Here is a 26,574-nt window from a genome sequence, read left to right on the forward strand (position 1 = left end):
TCATTTTAGTTGAAAATAATCAACATTCCTTAAAACCTGCAATTATTATATCAATCTATTAAAATCATCATTTTCTACTGAGCTTACACATAAAAGACTTTGAATATAAACATTCATCAGAAAGAATATTTGCCAAGAATAATGGGAAAGCAATAAATCCAAAATTACATGTTCATGTATAGAATCAAGATATGACTTTGCAAGCTGAGATACAGGATAATGAGTGAAATCCCATTATCATGGTCTTCATAAGCATCATAAAATTTAATTAAATTCTTATGTCCATTCATATTTAAAAGTGTTCACCTTGTTTTTAAATGTTGGAAATTCACCAAAACTTATGGAGAATTCCCCTGCAATCTTGTTGAACATGATTCAATCAAATCAATCAGATTCTCTCTTGTTCTTCACTTTGCAGTCGAGTGACTCAATCGGCCTTGATTGCAAGATTGCGCTACACAGCTTTAATGGAAGAAGAAAGAAAATTTGAATTTGGGAAGAAAATAAAATTTAGGGTTTACGAGAAAAGTAAGAAGAAGATGAAATTTCTGCAGAGTCTCTCTCTGCTCTCAATTTGAGAATTTTTTATTCTTTACAACTGCAAGTAGGTGTTATATTAAAATGATAGGGGTTACTCCATGTTTATAGACTGGATTTACTATCTCCCTAAGAAAATCCCAAATACCTAATTCTTCTAATACTGAAGTCTCAAGGATACCAAGCCTAGTGACAACATGGATGATATGAGTAAAAATCTCTTTGATGGAAAATAATTGAGTTCTTTTTACTTTGATATGATAATTTCGCTTTCCTGGTATACAATTGTTATCTTTCCAAATATAATCACATAGTTTAAAATAAACATTTATGGTTTTCACTAATTGTTTAGAATGAGAATGATATAATTATTAGGAATGATATAATTTCCAAACTGTTAGCAAAGAAATCTAATCCTTCAAGAGTCTGCATGTTGCATAGCCATGTTCAAAATGTCTATTATGTATCTCTGCGGCATGCCATGAATAACACATGTAAACACCTCCTTTTGACACTCCTCCCTTGCATTTCTAATCCCAATATACAATCAGAGTGGTTTTGCACCTTGATACTATCATGGCGATTTCTAATGCAAATATACAATTAGGTTAGGGTATCTTCAACTTGTAAACTTATATTTATCATTACTTTTGATCCAAATATTTTCTCTATCTAATAATTTCTGATTTGATAACTAACCTTATGATAAAAGGGTACAATTCTTTTATCCAAAGAAAAAGAGAAGATAAGGAGAATTGTATATTTGGAGCGGAGTGGAAATTATGCAAACCTGTCATGAAGGAGCTACGAAATTAGAATATGAGATTTTATTCAATAATGGTAGAAGTATATTGAAATGAAAATGCATATTTTGGCCTTTTCTCGTATTCTTCTTTCTTGAGTTTGTGTTATCAAACTAGCATATAAATTTTTTTATTATGGATAATTTTATATGGTCTAGATCTGTAAATGATTTTTGTAGAAAAAAAACCCTGATAGACTAAAGATGTGCCTAAAGGCTTGAAAGGAATGGAACTCGGGAAAGCAATGAAGGTGTTTACTTTGTGTCATATGAATACTCTTTAGTATCATTTTACATATTTTTATTTAAAAATAATACTTATTAACGTATAGTATTTGCTTTTTCCTATCAAACATTAAATTTGTGTACATTAGAATCTTTCTAATAGGGTTGATTCCTTTTGTAAGAGGTTTTTGTGTTCATGCCTTACATATATAAAAGTTTTTGTTTGAATGGGTAGGAAGTAACTTTTAAGAAGTCACAATGTCTCATTAAACATCTATCTAGTTATAAAACTTACAGAACAACGAAATTAACACAAGCACGAGATCTATAAAGTTGTCTAACATAACACATGTAAAAATGAAATAACACATTCCTAACAATAAATAATAAATTTATTCATTTATTTGATTCTACCCTTTCATCATTAGCTTCACATGCAATGGTTGAGGTCCATTAATTGGACTTGTTTACATAATTTGAGAATTTGGAATCCCAAACATAAAACAAGAATGTTTTTCATTTATTTCATTCTACCGTTATTTATTTCCTATTTGAAAATCCATTCATCATTTGCTTCACATGCAATGGATGAAATCATTAATTGAAATTATTGACAAAATCTGAGTTTGTTTCAGAATTTTGAATGTTTGCATTAGTACCATCCTCAATAGTACTTTTATTCGAGTTGATATTTTGTCTTTCAATGTCTTCAGGAGGAAGATGCTCGAGAAGCTAGCTCAACAAAATATATTCCTTCAAATCTTGCAAACTACATAATTAAGAGACCAAACAAACCTAGCAAGCATATATTTTAATCTTATCATAATTCCATCAAACACAAAAAATAATCCATAAAACAAACTTCAAATTCTTAACAAATACAAGAATAATTATTGAATATAAAAACTATGACTCACCTCAATTAATCAAGGAAATCACGGTCGAGCAAAATAAAAATAAACTCTGACAAGAGACCAATCAAATTGCATCGTAGAGACTTCCGCTGAATGAATATTTTAAAATAATTTTGTAAAAATAATTTAAAATAATTATTTTATATATATAAATATTTTAAAATAGTTTTGTATTGAAGATAAAAAAAATATTGAAAAATGGGATTTCTTTTAATTACATTATATTTGGACTTTAAAATGGTTAAGGGTGAAACAGGGGAAAATGATTAGTGGTGTTTTTTTTTGTCACCCTCACTTTAAATCTTTTTGGATTTTGGGAATTTTGACCTCTATACATGTTTTTTTGGTTTGTAAAAGCGTTACATATCATTTATTGAAACACTTAAGTGTAATCGATTTGATAAGTAAAATTTCTTTATCATATCATTTTTTTAAATTAGAAGAATTTACAAGCTTAAAGTTAGCCAACTTTTCAGTTCAATCAAAGAATCGAACAAGTTGCTGCCAGAATCAATCCAAGTAATTTGACAAAAAATCAGTTTTCCAACTTTGAGCGAATTAAGAATAGGTAATATGCTAGGAAACTATTTCGCTCCTCCACCTCAATTCCTAGCCAAACAACTTTGCTAATCACACCGTTCTTGAAGATATGCAACTCATCTTCCTCAATTACTTGACAAAAAAGAACAAGCTTTCCACTATCAGTCTCAAGAAGAATATTCTTTCATCAACATTGTCGAACAGAAAACTTGGACCTTGCTAGGAATTATCAATTTCCAGATCAAGTCTAAACCATCAAGACACATTGTATCCATGGCAGAATTGTCATCCACCTACTTCTGATTCACAACATAACTACTTCTGACCGAGAAACCGACGTCGTCCCTCCACCAAATAAATCTATCAGCTATTTTGGGAGAAATGTAAACATGATCGAGAATTTGAAACAAATTCTCCATAAATCTACCAACCGAGGTTTTTACTGACAACTAAAACCACAGTAGATTTTCACAAATTCCTTCTCCTTTAGCGATAAACTCATACTTTCATGTTAAACAGTAATGTCTTTACCATCACGTAAAGTATTTTAAAATTAAAACTTCTACTTTTTGAATTTTTATATTTAATTTTTGAATTTTTATAATTTTTTTAAATAATTATTATATTAATCATTTTTCATGTATTTTAGTTTAAAAATAAAGGAAAATCAATATAAAAAAAATCAAAATCCTTTTATTATTACCTTTATTACACTACTATTACTATTATTTACTAAAATTATAAAAATTATTTTCATTTAATCATTTTTCTGTTATATTTTACATAATCCAAGAATCCATCGAAATTCATTTGCTTGGCACCTAAGAAAGAAATAAAATAAACTCATTTGCTTTTCACTTTTTTTTCAAAAAAATACAAAAAAGGACTAAAAAAATAAAAAGTCAAAAGGGCTAATTTTAATTTTTATATATTAATTTTTATTTTTATGCTTTATTTCTTTTTTGACAATTTTGTTTTAATTAAAACCCATAAAAGTCAAATATTTAGATTCATTGAATAAAATCAAAAAATTTAGTACGTTAGAATCCATATACATTAATTAATCATTTTATTTTATTGTTGATTCAACTTTTAACGTTATGATTAAATGTTTTAACCTAAAATTTTCACACAATGAATTTTCCCTATTTTTAGAGTTTTTCTTTTTGTTATGTTTTTACCTTCAATTAAATTATTTTAAAAATAGAACTTCTATTTTTTTAGTTTTCTATATTTAATTTTTGAATTTTTTATTAATGTTTTAAATAAGTATTATATTATTCATTTTTCATGTATTTTAGTCTAAAAATAAAGAAAAATCAATATAAAAATATCTTTTTTTTATTACCTTTATTACACTATGATTATGATTATTTACTAAAATTATAAAATTAATTTCGTTTAATCATTTTACTGTTACATTTTACATAAGCCATGAACCCATCCAAATTCATTTGCTTGGCACCTAAGAAATAAATAAAATAAATTCATTGTTTTTATCACTTTTTTCACTTTTTATTCAAAATATATAAGAAAAAGGATAAAAAAAATACATTGTGATTATTATAGAAAAATTTAAAAGTCAAAAGGGCTAATTTTAAGTTTTATTAATTTTTTTTTATGCTTTATTTCATTTTTGACAATTTTTTTAATAAAAAACCATAAAACACAAATATTTTGATTCATTGCATAAAATAAAATAAAAATATATTAGGTTAGAATCCATTTACAATAATTATTAATTTTATTTTATTGTGGATTCAACTTTTAATTTTTTAACCTAAACTTGATTTAAATAATAGAAACATTTTCACACACTCAATTTCACACACTCAATTATTTTGAAACTTGATATTAATTTTATGTTTTTACCCTCACTTATATTATTTTAAAATAAAAAATTCCACTTTTTTAATTTTCAATTTTTTTATAAACTTTTAAAATAATTATTATATTATTCAGTTTTCATGTATTTTAGTCTAAAAATAAAGGAAAATCAATATAAAAAAAACTCAAAATCCTTTTATTATTACCTTTACTACACTACTATTATTATTATTTACTAAAATTATAAAAATTAATTTCATTTAATCATTTTGCTGTTACATTTTACATAAGCCATGAATCCATCGAAATTCATTTGCTTGGCACCTAGGAAACAAATGAAATACATCTGAATTTAGACAAAAATAATGGAATACTTCTTGCAATAGTTGTATCTACAGTTTGTGTTTCTATCAAATAAATTATGTCTTCTTATTTTTGTATATATCATTTATGTTCTTATCAAATAAAATATTATTGTATGTTGTGTTTATCATCGTTATTTATAGTTGTGTTACAAACTTAACATGTTCTAAAGAAGTAGTTAAAAAGCATATTACCAGTACTTAATAGATGATGCTACGTGAATATATACATAGGGTTTGTCTAGCTAGGGTTTGAAATTATGTAATGATGGGTTTATAAATATCAATCGGGTTTCTGTATCTTTGGCCCAATGCATATTTTGAAGATAAGGAGAATGGTATATTTGCAGCAAAGTGAAAATTATGCAAACCTGTCGTGAAGGAGCTATGACATTAGAATATGAGGTTTTATTCAATAATGGTAGAAGTGTATTGAAATGGAAATGCGTATTTTGGCCTCTTCTCGTATTCTTCTTTCATGAGTTTGTGTTATCAAACTAGCGTATAATTTTATTTATTAAGGATGATTTTATATGGTCTAGATATGTAAATGATTTTTGTAAAAAACAAAAACTTGATAGGCTAAAGATGTGCCTAAAGGCTTGAAAGGAATGGAGTTCGGGAAAGCAATGAAGACATTTACGCTGTGTCATATGAATAGTCTTTAGTATCATTTTACATATTTGAAAATAATAGTTATTAACATATAGTATTCGCTTTTTCCTATCAAACATTAAATTTGTGTACATTAGAATCTTTCTAATAGAGTTGATTCCTTATGTAAAAGGTTTTTATGTTCGTGCCTTACATACATAAAAGTTTTTGTTTGAAGGGGTAAAAAGTAACTTTTCAGAAGTCACAATATCTCATTAAACATCTATCTTGTTATAAAACTAACAGAACAACGAAATTACCACAAGCACAAGATCTATAAAGTTGTCTAACATAACACATGTAAAAAAAATGAAATAGCACAAAAAATGTAAGTAAATATGGGGAGAAAAAACATTCATAACATTAAATATGAAATTTATTCATTTATTTCATTCTACCCTTTCATCATTTGCTTCACATGCAATGGTTCAGGTCCATTAATTGGACTTGTTTACATAATTTGAGAAATTGGAATCCCAAACATAAAACAAGAATGTTTTTCATTTATTTCATTCTACCCTTATTTACTTCCTATTTGAAAATACATTCATCATTTGCTTCACATTCAATGGATGAAATCATTAATTGAAATTGTTTACGAAATCTGAGTTTGTTTTAGAATTTTGAATGTTTGTATTAGTACCATCCTCAATAGTGCTTTCATTCGAGTTGATATTTTGTCTTTCAATTTCTTCAGGAGGAAGATGCTCGAGAAGCTAGCTCAATGACAGTAAAACTTTCACTAGCCTAATATTATAAAATAACATTTACAATTAGCATGATTTAAAAGTGAAATTAATATAAAAGTATAACAAATGTAAAACTTGGAGATGTTTGCAGGAAAGACTTTTCTTGTCTTCCTCTTAATAAATTCGTTAGTAAAGTAATATAACAGCACAGAGGATTAATATCACTGAAATAATTGTCAGCCTTCATGCAAAAAAATTAAGTCAACAACTAATAAACATGAGAATAGCTATAAGAGAATATAAAGATAAATAAATGAACACCAAATACACAATTACCCTATAATATAGTAGCTTTAATAAGCTAAAATCTATAAAAATTGCAAGAATCCAACAAAATATATATAGAAATCTTGCTAACTACATAATGAAGAGACCAAACCTACCTAACAAGCATATATTTTATCGTTATCACAATTCCATACAGAATCTCATCAAGCACAACAAAAGAATTTTTTTTTCTATAATTCAGTAACTTTAATAAGCTTAAATCTATCAAAACTGCAACAATCCAACAAAATATATTCCATTAAATCTTGCAAACTACATAATTAAGAGACCAAACATACCTAGCAAGCATATATTTTAATCTTATCACAATTCCGTCAAACACAAAAAAAATCCAAAAAACAAGAATAATTATTGAATATAAAACCTATGACTCACCTGAATTAATCAAGGAAATCACGGTCGAGGAAAAGAAAAATAAACTCTGACAAGAGACCAATCAAATTGCATCGTTGAGATTTCCGCTGAATAAATAAACTTCATCTTCAACTGTTAGAATGAAGCTCCATAATTTAGAAAAATATTTAGAAGAGATTATAGAATATCACATATGAATGAAATTAAGTGAAATTTAATTGATAGGTATTTAGATCTAAAGAAATAGTGCAAATACATATCAGTATTTAGATCTAAAGAAATAGTGCAAATATTGAGGACGGTAAAGCATAAGCCCGGTAGAATTTAAATCTAATTCATGAGGATGTATTAAGAGTTGAAGCTACCAATTTACGTGAATATATATATATATATATATATATATATATATATATATATATATATATATTATATATATATATATATATATATATATATATATATATATATATATATATATATATATATGATGGTTTGATAAAAGTTAAGGATAAAAAAATAAAAAGTCAAAAGGGTTATTTTAATTTTTATAAATTAATTTTTATTTTTATGCTTTATTTCATTTTTGACAAATTTGTTTTAATTAAAAAACATAAAATTAAAATATTTTGAGTCATTGAATAAAATCAAAAAAATATATTAGGTTTGAATCCATTTACATTAATTATTTATTTTATTTAATTGTTGATTCAGCTTTTAATGTTATAATTAAATGTTTTCACCTAAACTTGACATAAATAGAAGACACATTTTGACACATTGAATATTCACGATTTTTAGAGTTTTTCTTTTTGATATGTTTTTACCTTCACTTAAATTATTTTAAAATTAAAACTTCTACTTTTATAATTTTTATATTTAATTTTCAAAAAATTTATTGATTTATTAATTAACTATTATATTATTCATTTTTCATGTATTTTAGTCTAAAAATAATGAAAAATCAATATAAAAAAATAAAAATAAAAATCCTTTCATTATTACCTTTATTACACTACGATTATTATTATTTACTAAAATTATAAAAATTAATTTGATTTAATCATTTTGCTGCTACATTTTACATAATCCACCAATCAATCGAAATTCATTTGCTTGGCACCTATGAAAGGAATAAAATAAACTCATTTGCTTTTCCCTTTTTTTCACTTTTTATTCAAAATAAATCCAAAAAAAGGAATAAAAAAATAAAAAGTCAAAATGGTTATTTTAATTTTTATTAATTAATTTTTATTTTTATGCTTTATTTCATTTTTTACAAATTTGTTTTAATTAAAAACCATAAAATTCAAATATTTTGAGTCATTCAATTAAATCAAAAATATATATTAGGTTAGAATCCATTTACATTAATTATTTATTTTATTTTATTGTTGATTCAGCTTTTAATGTTATAATTAAATGTTTTAACTTAAACTTGATATAAATAGAAGACACATTTTCACACATTGAATATTCACTATTTTTAGAGTTTTTCTTTTAGTTATGTTTTTACCTTCACTTAAATTATTTTAAAATTAAAACTTCTACTTTTATAATTTTTATATTTAATTTTCAAAATTTTTATTAATTTATTAATTAATTATTATATTATTCATTTTTCATGTATTTTAGACTAAAAATAATGAAAAATCAATATAAAAAAATGAAAAATAAAACCTTTATTACACTACGATTATTATTATTTACTAAAATTATAAAAATTAATTTGATTTAATCATTTTGCTGCTGCATTTTACGTAATCCAGGAATCCATCGAAATTCATTTGCTTGGCACCTAAGAAAGGAATAAAATAAACTCATTTTCTTTTCCCTTTTTTCACTTTTTATTCAAAATAAATCCAAAAAAAGGATAAAAAAATAAAAACTCAAAAGGGTTATTTTAATTTTTATTAATTAATTTTTATTTTTATGCTTTATTTCATTTTTGACAATTTTGTTTTAATTAAAAACCATAAAATTCAAATATTTTGATTCATCGAATAAAATCTAAAAAGTATATTAGGTTAGAATCCATTGACATTAATTATTTATTTTATTTTATTGTTGATTCAGCTTTTAATGTTATAATTAAATGTTTTAACCTAAACTTGATATAAATTGAAGAAACATTTTCACACATTGAATATTCCCTATTTTTAGAGTTTTTCTTTTTGTTATGTTTTTACCTCCACTTAAAATTATAATATTCAGCTTTTTGAATTTTTTATTAATTTATTAATTAATTATTATGTTATTCATTTTTCATGTATTTTAGTCTAAAAATAAAGAAAAATAAAAATCCTTTTATTATTACCTTTATTACACTACGATTATTATTATTTACTAAAATTATAAAAATTAATTTGATTTAATCATTTTGCGGCTACATTTTACATAAGCCATGTGTAGCGAGAAATTCATGATCATCAGGCTATGGACAAGATAGACATCAAATAAACATGAGTCGCCACCGTGCTTTAATTGTTTCCAAGTGAAAAGGGAAGAGTACGAAGAAAACCCAAAAATAAGAAGTTTTCAAATCAAAACTAATAAAATGCCAGAGATAACAGGTCAGGGGGTTGCTTACACAGAGGGAAGGTATTAGCACCCAAAGTGTCCTAGGTATTCCTAGGGAGCCCTTTTTTGTGTGCATATGTGTGTTTGTACAAATGATGTTTGCAAACAAATAAAATGGGGGATGAGAAAATAATTCATTAATTATATTTTTGTGTTTGACAAAACCTTCGAACTTGTGCCTACGTACCAACATAAAAATGAGGGATCCAAATCTCGTAGTTTGTGGTATCAATTTCAAAATGGATGCATTGCTTTTAACAAAAATTTAATCTTGAAAGGCACAAAGACATAAGATGGTTTGAATGAGTTATTTCTTTTTGGCTTTTGAAAATTTTAAGTCAGGTATAGTTAAGTCTATTTAAAAGTTTGATTAAGAAAATAAGTTTGAAAATGCAATGGCTTAAGGCCAAAGTTTCTAGTTTGCAATATGGTCTACGTTTGGAAAACAAGCACAAACAAATAAGTTTTTAAAATGAGGGAGAGATATGAAGACACTAATCCTAAGCATAAATTTAAAAGTTGAGAGTTGAAAAGATCTGACCAATGAGTTGCAATCCAATAGACAAGAATGTCATATAGAAACCCAAATTTCCCTTAGACTTTTAGAATCAAGCAACAAACAATGCGCAAATAGCAAGTTGAAGAACAAGGCATCAAATAAAGATGGGCACATCCAGGCTTAGCAACTCCATGATCTTATTCAAAATTTCCCATGCATTAGATGAATTCCAAGATGGCATAAGTCACAGGTTCAAAATAACAGCGTCATAATGATCATGTTGCAGATGAACTCAAATGGATCTTCAATGATGTATCAAGTGAAGTTTCAAATCACAAGCACTTGGTTACATGAAAGTTGGCATTGGCCAAGTCCTTTTCATAGGGAATGTTGCCTAAATTCTAAGTCCAATTGTCTCAGATCAAACCAATAGTCCACACAAGATATTTTTTAGGGTTTTTGTTCTTATTATGTACATTAATGGTCAAAGACCACACAAACAAACACAATATACATAAACAAAATATATCACACAATATGGTTCAAGTGGACAAAGTGAAAATGACATTAACATAAACAATTAGAATGGTATGAATAATGGCAAATGAATAAAGCTCAAAAATAAAGTGAATTAAAAATAAAGGACTTGAAATTAAATGTTAGTTGTTAATAAGTTAGAAGTTAGTATTGCATTTGCTTTTTCTCTTTTGTTTAAGTCGTTCTTCGGAGAACACTGAACCCACTTATCACAAGCATGGATCCTTGAACCAAGACATCTTCTAAAGGAAGGAAAAAATGTCTAGTTTCCACACAATACCATGAAAGAGGGGACACTTACAATCTCACTAACTAGAATGTTATGTCTTTGTGTTAAAATTTAGCGCTATGTTAAGCAATCGTAATTGGACTTATGTAGAAGTCACAACTATTTGAGGTCGGGCAATAGAATTTTGGTGTTAATGCATGTTAGATACATAGTATGATGAACTATGCTCATGAAACATACCACACACAAAAAGAATATGCAAAGTGGGGGACCTAATCTCATCCATATTTATGTTGATTTTGCAATCAACTAGCCTTAGGATATTGAGATATCATAGGTCCATGACATGAATGCATAAAGAAGGGGAATGAGATGAAGAGGGAGGGGAAATGGATCAAACTCAAATTGGACAAAGGAGGACTTTTACCAAGTTAAGATCATTCATTCATTTTGGGAGATGGAATTTACATTCCATCAATCTCCGAAATCCAATGATCTTAACCTAACAATGTCAAATCAACCTTGACCAAGGCCCAACAACACAAGTCAAACTTACAAAGTCAATTAAAATATCTCTATACAACTAATTTGACATTTAATCAATTAACAATAGTAAAAATAATGCATTACGGGTTGTCCTAAATGGTGACTTTAATCTCATACAGAAAAAACAGAAATAAAATGCAGAAAAACTATGTCGGCAATACCATGATGTTCTGTCTGCCATGCTGATGACGACCATCACCTGGCTTACGGGTTGTCCTTCATTTGGCACAGGAAAAACTTATTCATTTCGTTGAATTTGGTGACGGGCTAACCTCCCATAAGGGTGTTGACCGTCAGGACAGTCAGAAATTTTGCCTTTTCTTCCTGTTTTTCGCCATTTTGTCGCCTAGAAGCTTCCAAACACTTTGTACCTGAAATAGACATAGACTACCGATATAATACTAAAAAATACATAAAAACAACACAAAAACACATCCATTAAATGAAATAGTTAATAAATTTAACCATTACCAATTACCAAACTGTTACCGAAAAAATCTAGTCCTTCAAGAGTTTGCATTTCTAATTCCAATACACAATTAGAGTATTTTTCCACCATGATACTAACATGACCATTTCTAATACAAATAGAAAATTAGGTTAGGGTATCTTCAACTTTTAAACTTCCATTTATCATTACTTTTGATCCATGTAAGAAGTAGTTTCTCTATCCACATTGATCCAATAAATTCTGATTTGATAACTAACCTTATGATAAAAGGGTACAATTGTTTTGTCAAAGTAAAAGAGAAGATAAGGGGAATTCTATATTAGTGTCTCGTTTTATCCCTCTCCTTCTTTATTCTTTTACATAGAAGCATTGTGAAAGGTTAAAAAAAATAAGTGAGTGATAATCTATATGTATTAATGTGTTAGGTGTCATAGGAAAAGAACTATCTAAATGATGTTTTTGAATACTTGGTTTATTTGATAATGGAGTTGTTTGTGATGACTAAGACACTAAACTAATGCAAATATAAAAGTATTGTATGAAGGAGCTATGACATGAGAAGCACAAATGAAAGGACTGTTTGGAAAAGGAAATGGAGGGAAAAAAGTACACATGATTAAAGGTGAATGGAGCGGAGTGGAAATTATACAAACCTGTCATGAATGAGCTATGGAATTAGAATATGAGGTTTTATTCAAGAATGGTAGAAGTGTATTGAAATTGCAATGCATATTTTGGCATATTGGAAGTACTGTGAGTAAGCATTATTAAACTTTTTCGTATTCTTCTTTCATGATTTTGTGTTATCAAACTAGCATATAAATTTTATCTTTTTTTTTTTTGTTATGGATGATTTTATATGGTCTAGGTCTGTAGGCTTGAAAGAAATGGAGTTAGGGAAAGCAATAAAGACGTTTATGTTGTGTCATATGAATTGTCTTTAGTATCAATTTACATATTTTTATTTGAAAATAATAGTTATGAATTTATAGTATTTGCTTTTTTCTATCAAAACTTAAATTTGTGTACATTAGAATCTTTCTAATAGGGTTGGTTCCTTATGTAAATGGTTTTTTTGTTCATGCCGTTCATAGATAAAAGTTTTTGTTTGAAGGGGTAGGAAGTAACTTTTCAGAAGTCACAATGTCTCATTAAACATCTATTTTGTTATAAAACTAACAGACCAATGAAATTAAGACAAGTACGCGAACTATAAAGTTGTCTAACATAACACATGTAAAGAAAATGAAATAGCACAAAAAATATAAGTAAACATGGGGAAAAAACACATTCTTAACACTAAATAAGTAATTTTTTCATTTATTTCATTTCACCCTTTCATCATTCGATTCACATGTAATGGATGAAATCCATTAATTGGAATTGTTTACAGAATCCGAGAATTTTGAATCCCAAACATAAAACAAGAATGTTTTTCATTTATTTCATTCTACCCTTATTTATTTCCTATTTGAAAATACATTCATCATTTGCTTCACATGCAATGGATGAAATCCATTAATTGGAATTATTTACAAAATCTAAGTTTGTCCTCAATAGTACTTTCATTCGAGTTGATATTTTGCCTTTCAATGTCATCAGGAGAAAGATGCTCGAGAAGCTAACTCAACATAAAATGAATGACAGTAAAACTTTCACTAACCTAATATTATAACATAACATTTGCAATTAGCATGATTTAAAAATGAAATTAATATAAAAGTATTACAAATGTAGACCCTGGAGATATTTGCAATAAAGATTTTTCTTGTCTTCCTCTTGTCTACATATATATCAATTACCATTTCAAAAATAAAAACACATGAATCCATTGGAAATGTGATAGAATGACATGAAGGACCAGCACTTATATATGCATCCATTACCATTTTGAATATAGATCGCACATAAATCATAAACTAATTAGTAAAGTGATATAACAGCACAGAGGATCAATATCATTGATATAGTTGTCAGCTTTCACACAAAAAATTAAGTCAACAACTATAAAACATGAGAACAATAAGAGAAAAATAAATTAAAAATCTCAACTAGATATCTCTCCTTGAAATGCATCTCTCACCGGTATATGTATCTTTAGTTTAGAGTGCGATCCCAATATGAAGATAAGTAAATGAACACCAAATACACAATTACCCTATAATCTAGTAGCTTTAATAAGATAAAATCTATAAAAATTGCAAGAATCCAACAAAATATATATAGATATATTGCTAACTACATAATGAAGAGACCAAATGTACCTAGCGAGCATATATTTTATTGTTATCACAATTCGATACAGAATCTCATCAAACACAACAAAATAAAGATTATCCTATAATATAGTAACTTTAATAACCTTAAATCTATCAAAAGTGCAAGAATCCAACAAAATATATTCAATCAAATCTTGCAAACTACATAATTAAGAGACCAAACATACCTAGCAAGCAGATATTTTAATCTTATCACAATGTCATCAAACACAAAAAAAAATCCATCTAACAAACTTCAAATTCTTAACAAATACAAGAATAATTACTGAAGGTAAAAACTATGACTCACCTCAATTAATCAAGGAAATCACGGTCGAGGAAAAGACAAATAAACTCTGACAAGAGACCAATCAAATTGATCGTAAAGATTTCCGTTGAATGAATAAACTTCATCTTCAACTGTTAGAATGAAGCTCCATAATTTAGAACAAAATTTAGAATAGATTATAGAATATCAAATATGAATGAAATTAAGTGAAAATTTATTTGATAGGGAATTAGATCTAAAGAAATAGTGCAAATACATACCAGTATGTAAATCAAAACTATGGTAGCGCCGTTGATTCACATACCTAGGGGAATATATTTGAGGAAGGTAGAGCAGAAGCGCCGTAGAATTTAAATCAAACTCATGAGTTGGTATTAATAGTTGAAGCTACCAATTTACGTGAGAAGTGTCGTAGAATATATATATATATATATATATAGAGAGAGAGAGAGATATATATTTTATCTACCTAGGGTGAATATATATGATGGTTTGATAAAAGTTAAGGAGAAGCGTCGTAGAATTTAAATCAAACTCATGAGTTGGTATTAATAGTTGATACTACCAATTTCCGTAAATATATAATGGTTTGATAAAAGGTAAAGAGAAGTGTCGTAAAATATATATATATATATATATATATATATATATATATATATATATATATATATATATATATATAGAGAGAGAGAGAGAGAGAGAGAGAGAGAGAGAGAGAGAGAGAGAGAGAGAGAGAGAGAGAGAGAGAGAGAGAGAGAGAGAGAGAGAGAGAGAGAGAGAGAGAGAGAGAGAGAGAGAGAGAGAGAGAGAGAGAGAGAGAGAGAGAGAGAGAGAGAGAGAGAGAGAGAGAGAGAGGAGAGAGAGAGAGAGAGAGAGAGAGAGAGAGAGAGAGAGAGAGAGAGAGAGAGAGAGAGAGAGAGTATCTACCTAGGGTGAATATATATGATGGTTTGATAAAAGTTAAAGAGAAGCGCTGTAGAAATTATATAAAGGGTCTATTTACCTAGGGTTCAAAGGCATATAATGGGTTTTCATCATCTCAATTGTTATTATATCACATTGGCTGAATTACAAAATTATTTAATAAACATAAATTTTTAAAAATATTTTTGTATTGAAATCTAAAAAACAATATTAAAAATAGAATTTGTATTATTACATTATATTTGGACTTTAAAATGGTTAAGGGTGAAACAAGGGGAAATGATAATGATTAGCCAACTCGTCCTCCTTGAAAATAATAACATTTCAGTTCAATCAAAGAATCGAACAACTTATTTCCCAAAATCAATCCAAATAATTTGTCATAAACACATAGTTCTTGAAAATTGAGTACTTTTTAGTTTGATATGATAGTTTCTCTTTCCAGATATACAATTGTTATTTTTTCAAATATAAACACATAGTTTAATATAAAGAGTTATGGTTTTCATTAATTTTTTAGAATGTGAATGATATAATTATATATTCAGATGCTTGCTTTACATTGAGCATAGTTTGTTAACTTGAACAATTAGAACATGTATATTCTTTGAACCTAATGAGATATTGGCTATAACCTTACTACAAAAAGGTGCTACTAAAACATCAATCTTCCTCGTATTGTATACGTCATTTGTGTTCTTATCTAAGTGAACATTGTCTTCCTCTTAGTAAATCATGTCATAACGAAAGCAACGTCACGTGACGGAAGCAAACTCGAACTGTTGTTATGCTGAAATACCAAAAAAAACCATACAAATCTGAATTAAATGTGAAGATAACATTATTGAAATGTCGCACGTAAACAAAAGAAAAACCAACCAACCTGCTAAAGTAAAACACGCACATCACAATCGAAATAAAATGGAGTTGATGCAATGCTGATAAATAAACCAAGCCGAACACACAGATATACTAAGAGCTTACATGTAATAACTTGTCCTCTAATTTTAAAAATTCAACCTGAACTCAAAATGGAAATTAATATAAATGTGATTTTAAACAAAAATAGTGGAATAATTCTTCCAATAGTTGTATATATAATTTGTGTTTCTATCAAACAAATGTTGTCTTCCTATTTTTGTATATATCATTTGTGTTCTTATCAAATAAAATATTGTCTTCTTCATGTTGTGGATATCATCTTTATTTATAGTGGTGCTTGAAATGCTTAGAAAGTAAATCCGTAGCAAACTCAGCATGTTGAATCACAACAAAACTATTGCCATTTCCACCCCCAACAAATCACATCATCAGTCACATAATCATCCGCCATCTCATAAATCTTTTTCAAAAACTCTACTGCCGGTGATTGCGACTTTACTTTAAGCTTTTGTTTCATCATGTGTGTGATGATTGGTATCAATAATGCTACCCTTGATATATTTTGCACTGCAAGTATATTTGAGTGTATTCTCACCCCTCTTTTATTTGTTTGTGGTGTTCTGTACACTGTGGTATAGATAATCCGGTGGAGCAATAACTATTGTGATTTGAAATATAGCATGAGGTTTTTCTTTGTTTTATTTATCATTTTCTTTTAGTTTTCGATTCCTCTGATCTCTAACACTAGGAAATGGTCATTTTGTAACCTTTTGAGTTGATGTTTTGAATTACTTAATCCTAAGCGAATACTTTATTTTGATTAAATAATTTCAAGTATGTTTTTAGGTTGAGTTTCGCTGCAAGTTTTTAATTTAGAATAATATTGTTTATCTCGTTAAATTAAAGAGTACGGATTTTAGGGTGTTACAAGTTTGTCCTTTTAAACACCTTCAGAATTTACCCTATTTTTAGAGTTTTTCTTTTTGTTATGCATTTACCTTCACTTAAATTATTTTAAAATTAAAACTCCTACTTTTTTAATTTTTATATTTAATTTTTGAATTTTTAATAAATTTTATAAATAATTATTATATTATTTATTTTTCATATATTTTAGTCTAAAAATAAAGGAAAATCAATATAAAAAAAAGAAATATCAAAATCCTTTTATTATTACCTTTATTACGCTAGTGTTATTATTATTTACTAAATTATAAAACTTAATTTCATTTAATCATTTTGATGTTACATTTTACATAAGTCATGAATACATCCATACTCATTTGCTTGGCACCTAAGAAACAAATAAAATAAACTCATTGGCTTTTCACTTTTTATTCAAAATAAATCCAAAAAAAGGATTAAAAAATATAGTCAAAAGGGCTAATTATAATATTATTCATTAATATTTATTTTTATGCTTTATTTCATTTTTGACAATTTTGTTTAAATTAAAAATCATAAAAGTCAAATATTTTGATTAATTGAATAAAATCAATAAAATATATTAGGTTAGAATCCATTTACATTAATTTTTTTTAAATTTTATTGTCGATTCAGCTTTTAATGTTATAATTAAATATTTTAATCTAAACTTGATATAAATAGAAGAAACATTTTAGCACATTGAATTTTCCCTATTTTTAGAGTTTTTCTTTTTGTTATGTTTTTACCTTCACTTAAATTATTTTAAAATTAAAAATTCTACCTTTTTTAACTTTTGTAGTAACTTTTGATTTTTTTTTATAAATTTTATAAATAATTATTACATTATTCATTTTTCATATATTTTAGTCTAAAAATAAAGGTATATCAATATAAAAAAAAGAAAAATTAAAATCCTTTTTTTATTACCTTTATTACAATACTATTATTATTTAATAAATTATAAAAATTAATTTCATTTAACCATTTTGATGTTACATTTTACATCAGCCATGAATTCATCCAAATTCATTTGCTTGACACCTAAGAAACAAATAAAATAAATTCATTTGCTTTTCACTTTTTATTCAAAATATATAAAAAAAAACGATTAAAAAAATACATTGTGATTATTATAAAAAAAATTAAAAAGTCAAAAGGGCTAATTTTAATTTTTATTAATTAAATTTTAGTTTTATGCTTTATTTCATTTTTGACAATTTTGCTATAATTAAAAACCATAAAAGCCAAATATTTTGTTTCATTGCAGAAAAAAAATAAGGCTAGAATCCATTTACATTACTTATTTATTTTATTTTATTGTTGATTCATCTTTTAATGTTATAATTAAATTTTTTAACATAAACTTGATATAAATAGAAGAAACATTTTGACACATTGAATTTTCCCTATTTTTAGAGTTTTTCTTTTTGTTATGTTTTACCTTTCACTTAAATTATTTTAAAATTAAAACTTCTAATTTTTTTAATTTTTATATTTAATTTTAGAATTTTATATAATTTTTTTAAATAATTATTATATTATTTATTTTTCATGTATTTTAGTCTAAAAATAAAGGAAAATCAATAAAAAAAATAAAGAAAATCAAAATCCTTTTATTATTACCTTTACTACACTACTATTATTATTATTTACTAAAATTACAAAAATTAATTTCATTTAACCATTTTGTTGTTACATTTTAGATAAGTCATGAATCCATCGAAACTTATTTGGGTGGCACCTAAGAAACAAATAAAATAAATTCATTTGCTTTTCACTTTTTTTCACATTTTATTCAAAATATATCCAAAAAAAGGAAAAAAATACATTGTGTCTATTATAAAAAGTTAAAAAGTCAAAAGGGCTAATTTTAATTTTTATTAATTATTTTTTTATGCGTTATTTTATTTTTTGACAATTTTTTTTAATTAAAAACCATAAAAGTCAAATATTTTGATTCATTGCATAAAATAAAAATATATATATTAGGTTAGAATCCATTTACAGAATTATTTATTTTATTTTATTGTTGATTCAGCTTTTAATGTTATAATTAATTGTTTTAACCTAATAATTTGATATAAATAGAAGAAACATTTTCACACATTGAATTTTCCCTATTTCTAGAGTTTTTCTTTTTGTTATGTTTTTAGCTTCACTTAAATTATTTTAAAATTAAAACTTCTACTTTTTTATTTTTATATTTAATTTTTGAATTTTTTATTAATTTTTTAAATAATTATTATATTATTCATTTTTCATGTATTTTAGTCTAAAAATAAAGGAAAATTAATATATAAAAAAAGAAAAAGAAAAGTCCTTTTATTATTACCTTTATTACACTACTGTTATTGTTATTTACTAAGAAACAAATGAAATACATCTGAATTTAAACAACAGCAGTGGAATCATTCTTGCCATAGTTGTATATACAATTTGTGTTTCTATCAAACAAACGCTGTCTTTTTATTTTTGTATATATCATTTGTGTATATCATCTTTATTTATAGTTGTGTAGCAAACTCAACATGTTCTAAAAAAGTAATTAAAAAGCATACGACCAGTACTTAAATCAAACTCAGTAGTAACGCCGTAGAATTGAAATCAAACTCATATATGAGAAAGTTAACAGATGATGCTACGTGAATATATATATATATATATATATATATATATATATATATATATATATATATATATATATATATATATATATATATATATATATATATATATATATATATATATATATATATATATATGAGAAAGTTAAGCAGTAACCAGATTATTGGAGACAATCAATCCTTACATTTAATAACTTGTTCCTTAATTTTAAAAATTCAACATGATCTCAAAATGCGAACTTAGAGTACATGTGAATTGTCTTTATATTTAACCTTAAGACAATAAAATAAAATAAAACAGTGAAATACTTTTTCCTATAGTTGTATATATAATTTGTGTTTCTATCAAATAAATGTTGTCTTCGTATTGTTGTATGTATCATTTATGTTCTTATCAAACAAAGTATTGTCTTCTTCGTATTGCGTATATCATCTTTATTCCTATCATACAACTGTTGTCTTTTTTTGCTGTACATATCATCTATGTTCCTATCACACAAATGTTGTCTTCCTCTTGATCTATATCGAACAAATGTTGTCTTCCTCTAGCTGTGTATATCATCTCTGTTCCTATCACATGTGATGGAAGACATGAATGATCAAGACTTGCAGATGCATCCATTACATTTTGAATATCAACTGCACATAAATCATAAATACATGTTGTGTATAAATTCATAAAGAAAAATGAAGTTAAAAACTATAAAACGTGAGAATAATATATTAGAATTTTGGATAAAAATAAATTCAACATGCATTAGAAATGTATCATACTCGTTCAGTAACAGTGCCTTAGGAACTACAATTTTGGATAAAAATAAATTCAACATGCATTAGAAATGTGATAGTAAGACATCACTATTGTCAAGGTATCAAATACATGCACATGAATGTGGTTTTGTGCACTAAAATGTAGAACAAGTATGATACAATTAGACAGTTAACCAACCAGGTATGGTACTTATCTCTTCCTATTACTAATTTGTGGCTACAATCACTTTTCGTTTTAATGATTTTTTAGTATTTATAGTCTCAGATTGGATAAAATATGGTATGGGAATATATTTATATATGGTGGACAATCCTCACCTAATAAGTTGATTTTATAAGATTGAGTCAGACTCAACCCCAAATTCAGTGATGGTATTAAATCAGGTTTCCCAACCAAAATTCTAATACGACATCCTTAATGTTATCACAATTCCTAACAAAATCACATGGTAGCCACTCATGTTAACACAACCAAAGAAACAACTAACAAACACTTCACCACAACAACTCATATAACATAAATTTTAAAATCTTAAGAATATCCAGAACCAATGCTGAAAATAAAACTATGACTCACCATATTTAATCAAGGAAATCACGGTCGTTGAAAAGAAAAATATAACCTATGAATGAAATTAAGAAAAATTTAGTAGAAGTCGGATCAGATGTAAATAAATAGTGCAAATAAATATCAGTATTTAAATCAAAACAAACACAATTATTCATTTAACTCAATTATTTTTTATCTTTGGCCCAATAACAAAAATATAAATACATATCAATATTTTAAAATAGTTTTATATTAAAGATAAAAAAAATTTAAAAATTGGATTTGTTTTATTACATTATATTGGATTTTAAAATTGTTAAGCCTTGAAATAGTGAAAAACATATGCTACGGTTAGATCGACAATGGGATAAGATAATTTTATTTGTTTTTTTCTTAATTTCAACAAAAATAAATAATAAGAGATCCTACCTAAAAAAATAAAGATCATAGTGATTGTTAAGTAATTTACCAACGGTTGAATGGAAGTTTTGGGTAGGTGGAGAAAATGTAAAGTATTTGGAAGAGAATAAGAAAGTTTGGAAAAGAGAATGCTACTTGTATTATTGAGTGTTTTTATTTTTTCCTTGAAATAAATTCAAGTAAATCCCATCTATTTATACTAGTGGCATTCATTAATCAATGATTACTATTTATTCACTCAAACTTAATCTAGTGGCTATAAATCATTTTCTAGAATTTTCTCTAATATTTTACAAAAATCCTAATTTATCCTTACCTTCTAGAGAATCCCATGGATCTCTTTAGAATAGACTTCTAGAAGTTGGACCTATTATACACAAATTTGAGTTTAAAATTCCTAAGGCCCAAACTAACAAACCCAAAATCTATTTAAATATTCAACACCCCCCAAAACAAACTTGATTTTGATACTCCAAGTAAATATCTTAACTTGACAAAGTCTTTAAGATTAATAGGCCGCCACGTACCCCTCCTTACATGTAGAAAGATGTAAGTATAGATTTGCAATTTAAGAGTGGGGTGAATTAGATTCTCTTTATTTTTCTCGCTTTTAAAAGATGGTTCTTATGTTCATATTTTTCCATAAAATAATTCGATGAACATATGAAGTAAAATGAAGAATTTTAAATAGAAAAAAATAAATAACACAATAATGTATACTAGTTCCCCTTTCCAATCAATGGTCAGTGTAATTCTCTCACACCCGGTGAGAAATTTTCCAATATGTTAGATCTTTGTACAAACCTTACACCAAGACCTATCCTACAATCTTCTAATACAACAAATAAACACACCATTTCCTTGATTTCATAAGAATCAAACATATGGTGGACTTTAAATTAAGTTAATTCAAAGGATCTTTTCATAAATCATCAACCACTACAATGATTCTCACATAAACCGAAAATCACACCACTTTCTATTTACAACACTTAGAAAGCACACCACTTTCTATTACTAATCAAGTTACAACACACTTGGTGATTAAATACAAACCTTGAACAAATATGAATAAGAAGTTGTTCTTAAATCAATTCCAATAGAGAAAAATTGATCTTCTCTTCAATGCACAATTCAAATATAATAACCTTAAAATACTCAGAAAAGTTTTGCAATGATATGAATATTGATGCATAGGTATCAGGTATGTACTTGGCACAAACACCTCACCATTTAAAAAGTTATATTAATTGATTCTTCATAGGACCACAATATCCACAATATGTGTGCCAAATGCTCATTTTAGTTGAAAATAATCAACATTCCTTAAAACCTACAATTACTATATCAGTTTATTAAAATCATCACTTTCTACCGAGCTTACACATAAGAGACTTTGAATATAAACATTCATCAAAAAGAATATTGACCAAGAATAATGGGAAAGCAATAAATCCAAAATTACATGTTTATGTATAGAATCAAGATATGACTTTGCAAGCTGAGATACAAGATAATGAGTGAAATCCCATTATCATGGTCTTCATAAGTGTTGCACCCCAAAATTTGCTCACTTGGTTTTCAACCATCATATGCTTATTGCTTCTCATACATTGCATTTACATTGGTATTTATGTGTGGGATCAAGGATTGTTATAGCTTGTGATCATCAGTTGAAGATGGAAGTTTTCAAGGAAAGTTGTGTGGGACCTCATACTCATGAGTATCTTATTGATTCAATATCATTGGCTTTTTGAAATTCCCCAAGAATCTTTGAGGAATCAGGGTGTGGCTTCAATTACTTGGCCCTTAAGCCTTTTGATGAAGAATTAGGGTTTTGGCCCCTTTCAAGAATTGAGTTGAATTTTCATCAAGAATTAGTTTCTTTGATAAATTGGTGGCCCAAGGTATCAAGTATGACCATTGGATTCATCACAAGACTTCTCAAAGCGTTGCATTGGATGATTGTTGAATTCTGACTTGATCAGTGAAAAAGTCAACTATTGGTCAAAGGTTGTTTCTGACAAATTTCTTGAGCAACTTGGTTCTAAATGGATTATATGTGTACTAGTGCATCCTCATTTGAATCATGGACCTTTGGTGGGTATTATTTGATGTCCAGTGGTTTATTCTTGATTATTTGATTATTTGAGCAAAACTCAACTGTTGACCAAGTGGACTTTTGGTCAAAGTTGAAGTCAAAAATCATGTTTCAACATCATATGGCTTTTGGTGAAAAAAATTCAAGGAAAATATGGTTTTGGAAGCTAACTTGTTTATGAAGTAACTTGGTGAAGTGGAAATTTTTCCAAGTGTAAGTTACTTCATAGTATAGATTTTGTAAAATTCATAATTTCCTCATTCTTTATTGAAAATTTGCAAACTTTATATGCCTGGAAATCTGGGAAGAATACCTACAAGTTTGTCCATGTGGTTCCATGTCCAAAAAATTCTTATTCTGAGAGTTATGGAGCAAGACATTATAGGTCATTTTTGAGAATTATGGGTCATTTTCACCGTTCAGCCATTTTCGAGCCCACTTTTGGGGACTTTAAATGTTTCAAAACAAATTTCCACCAACATGAAAGTTGTATTTCATCTCAATACCTTTCCAAAAAGTAAAAGAATTTGAGTTAACTCTCAAAATTGAGAATGTTATGGCCATGAAACCAAGGGGTGGTTTTTGTGAATTTACTAAAACCTAGTTTTGCACACTCCAATTTCTCAAAATGTAGCAATTCTTTTTTACTCAAATCAATAAGATAACCTATTTGAATCGTGAATGAGAGTACCTTGCCTTCTATTTGCACCCATGCAACCATTTTTGCCAGTTTTATACTTAAAACCTCATTTTTACCAAAATAGCCAACTTTGATGTTTCTCTCTCTACACTCCACTAACTTGTACCATCTTTTTCCCATGTACTACTGCACTTATGAGGTGTCCAAAACATACAAACCCCCTAGCCAAATGTGAACAAAATGCAACCTTGCTTAACAAGTTAATTTTTGGTCTATCTTCCATTTATGCCCTCCAACGTCTCTTTGCTTGCAATGACTCTTCTACTCTCACTTTGGGGGCCTATATAAGCAATCCAAGTCATCCATTTCAAGACATATAAGCTCTCTCTTCCCCTTTCACAAAAAACCACCAAATTGGTCTTATCTTTCTCCCTCTTGAATCAAGCTTTTTCTCCAGAATTTCTCAATATAAAAACTTTTTATTTGAGTTGAAGGAAGAAGAATTTATAAGAGTTTCTGGATTTCTTTTGATTTTGGAAGCACAAGAGGGCAGTTGAAGATCTGGAAATTATTATATGTATTCTTGATGTTGTTTAGAACATTTTTCATGTTGAAACTTTCCATTGATTCTTGCTTGATTTTCTGATTTTTGGATTGGAAGTTATTTGATGAAAAGTAATTTTTTGCCGACTTCTCGCCCAGATTTCTCTCTCATCATTCATTCTTTTGAAAACATTTCTAAACCAAAGTTGTAGATCTCTCTGAGATCTACAACTTTGGTGTTTACAACTTTTTATTTCATTAAGAAACGAAGGAGAAAAATGGAAGTGAAGTTGCCTGGTTGGAATTCATGAAACATGATTTCAACTGAAAAAGTGATTTTTAGCCAACTTCTCTCCCAGATTTCTCTCTCATATTTCATCCTTTTGAAATAATTTCAAAACCAAAGTTGTAGATCTATCTGAGATTTACAACATTGATGTTTACAACTTTTTATTTCATCAAGAAACGAAGGAGAAAAATGAATTGGAAGTCCCCCTGGTGAAAAATCGTGAAACACGATTTTGGTGAATGTTTTGATTTTTTTTTGCTTTTGCATGGCCATGTGGCACGTTGTGGTTGGTTCACCTTGTTTTTTTCCTCTAGCACCCAATGATTGGATTTTTTTTATTGGCTTGGCACGGAATACCATGTGCACATGTTTGACCAACTTTATTTTTAGTCATTTAGTTTCTTCTATTTTCTTTTACTTGTTTATTTTATTAAAAATATTTTTAATTATTAAAAAAATATAAACAAAATATGTGCTGAAAAGTATTTGTGTCTATTTTATTTTTATGATTTTTATTTTATTTTTACATTTAGTTTGCTATTTTTAGTATTTTAACTTCTTAAATGTGTTTATTTTGTTACTTCTTTTATATATCTTATGAATTTAATTATTTATGGCCAATTTATGAATCCTAAAAATCCCAAAAAAATATTTTCATATTACTCTGAGTTTTCTGGAATTTTTGATGATCTTGGACCAAATTTATTTTTAGTTTTGCTTTGTTTTAAAAATCGGACAATATTTAAATGGATTCTTGAGGTTTTATGGCTTCTACATGAAGTTTCAATGTAATTACTTCACTAACATTGGTCATAAAAATTCACAAAAATATTTTATAGCTTTTGTAAGATGTTAAGTTGATGTTTGTTATTTTTGTAGATTTTTTGCTTCTGTTTTTGTGCCTTGTTCAAATTTATTTTGTTCAAAGATTGTTTTAGACTAGTTTGTGAGCTAGTTTCAACTTTTCGTTTTGTTTTGGTGCTGCCTTGATCTTTTGGTTTGAGAAAGGATATACCTATGACTTGTTAGAGCTTTGAGCTCCTTCAAATATTTTGTTTGGATTTTATATCCTATTTTACTATTTTCTTTGGTTTTTTTATCATGTGCATCCCTTTTGCCTAGTGTAATTTAATCCAACTTCATTTTGAAGCTTGTGGACCTAATTTAAGGCTTAGTTTTGGGTATGTTATGGTCATTTGGATGCTTAATTGGTATGTAAACTTATTTTCAATTGTTGGAAATTTTAAGTTGATCATTTGGATTTT

General features: G+C 27.0%; 1 protein-coding gene across 1 annotated transcript; it reads right to left on the minus strand.

Annotated features, from left to right (window-relative positions):
• Positions 1-20,130: 20,130 nt before the first annotated feature.
• Positions 20,131-24,558, minus strand: LOC127101896 (uncharacterized). The gene is made up of 4 exons (XM_051039326.1): positions 24,529-24,558; positions 21,786-21,899; positions 21,344-21,389; positions 20,131-20,634 (listed from the first exon to the last, which is right to left on the minus strand). Exons 1-4 carry the CDS (start codon positions 24,556-24,558, stop codon positions 20,477-20,479), a joined length of 348 nt encoding a protein of 115 aa, XP_050895283.1. The 3' UTR covers positions 20,131-20,476.
• Between the last annotated feature and the right edge of the window lie 2,016 nt (positions 24,559-26,574).

The sequence above is a fragment of the Lathyrus oleraceus genome, chromosome 7 (genome assembly GCF_024323335.1).
Source record: "Lathyrus oleraceus cultivar Zhongwan6 chromosome 7, CAAS_Psat_ZW6_1.0, whole genome shotgun sequence".
In the NCBI taxonomy this organism is placed as follows: Eukaryota; Viridiplantae; Streptophyta; class Magnoliopsida; order Fabales; family Fabaceae; genus Lathyrus; species Lathyrus oleraceus.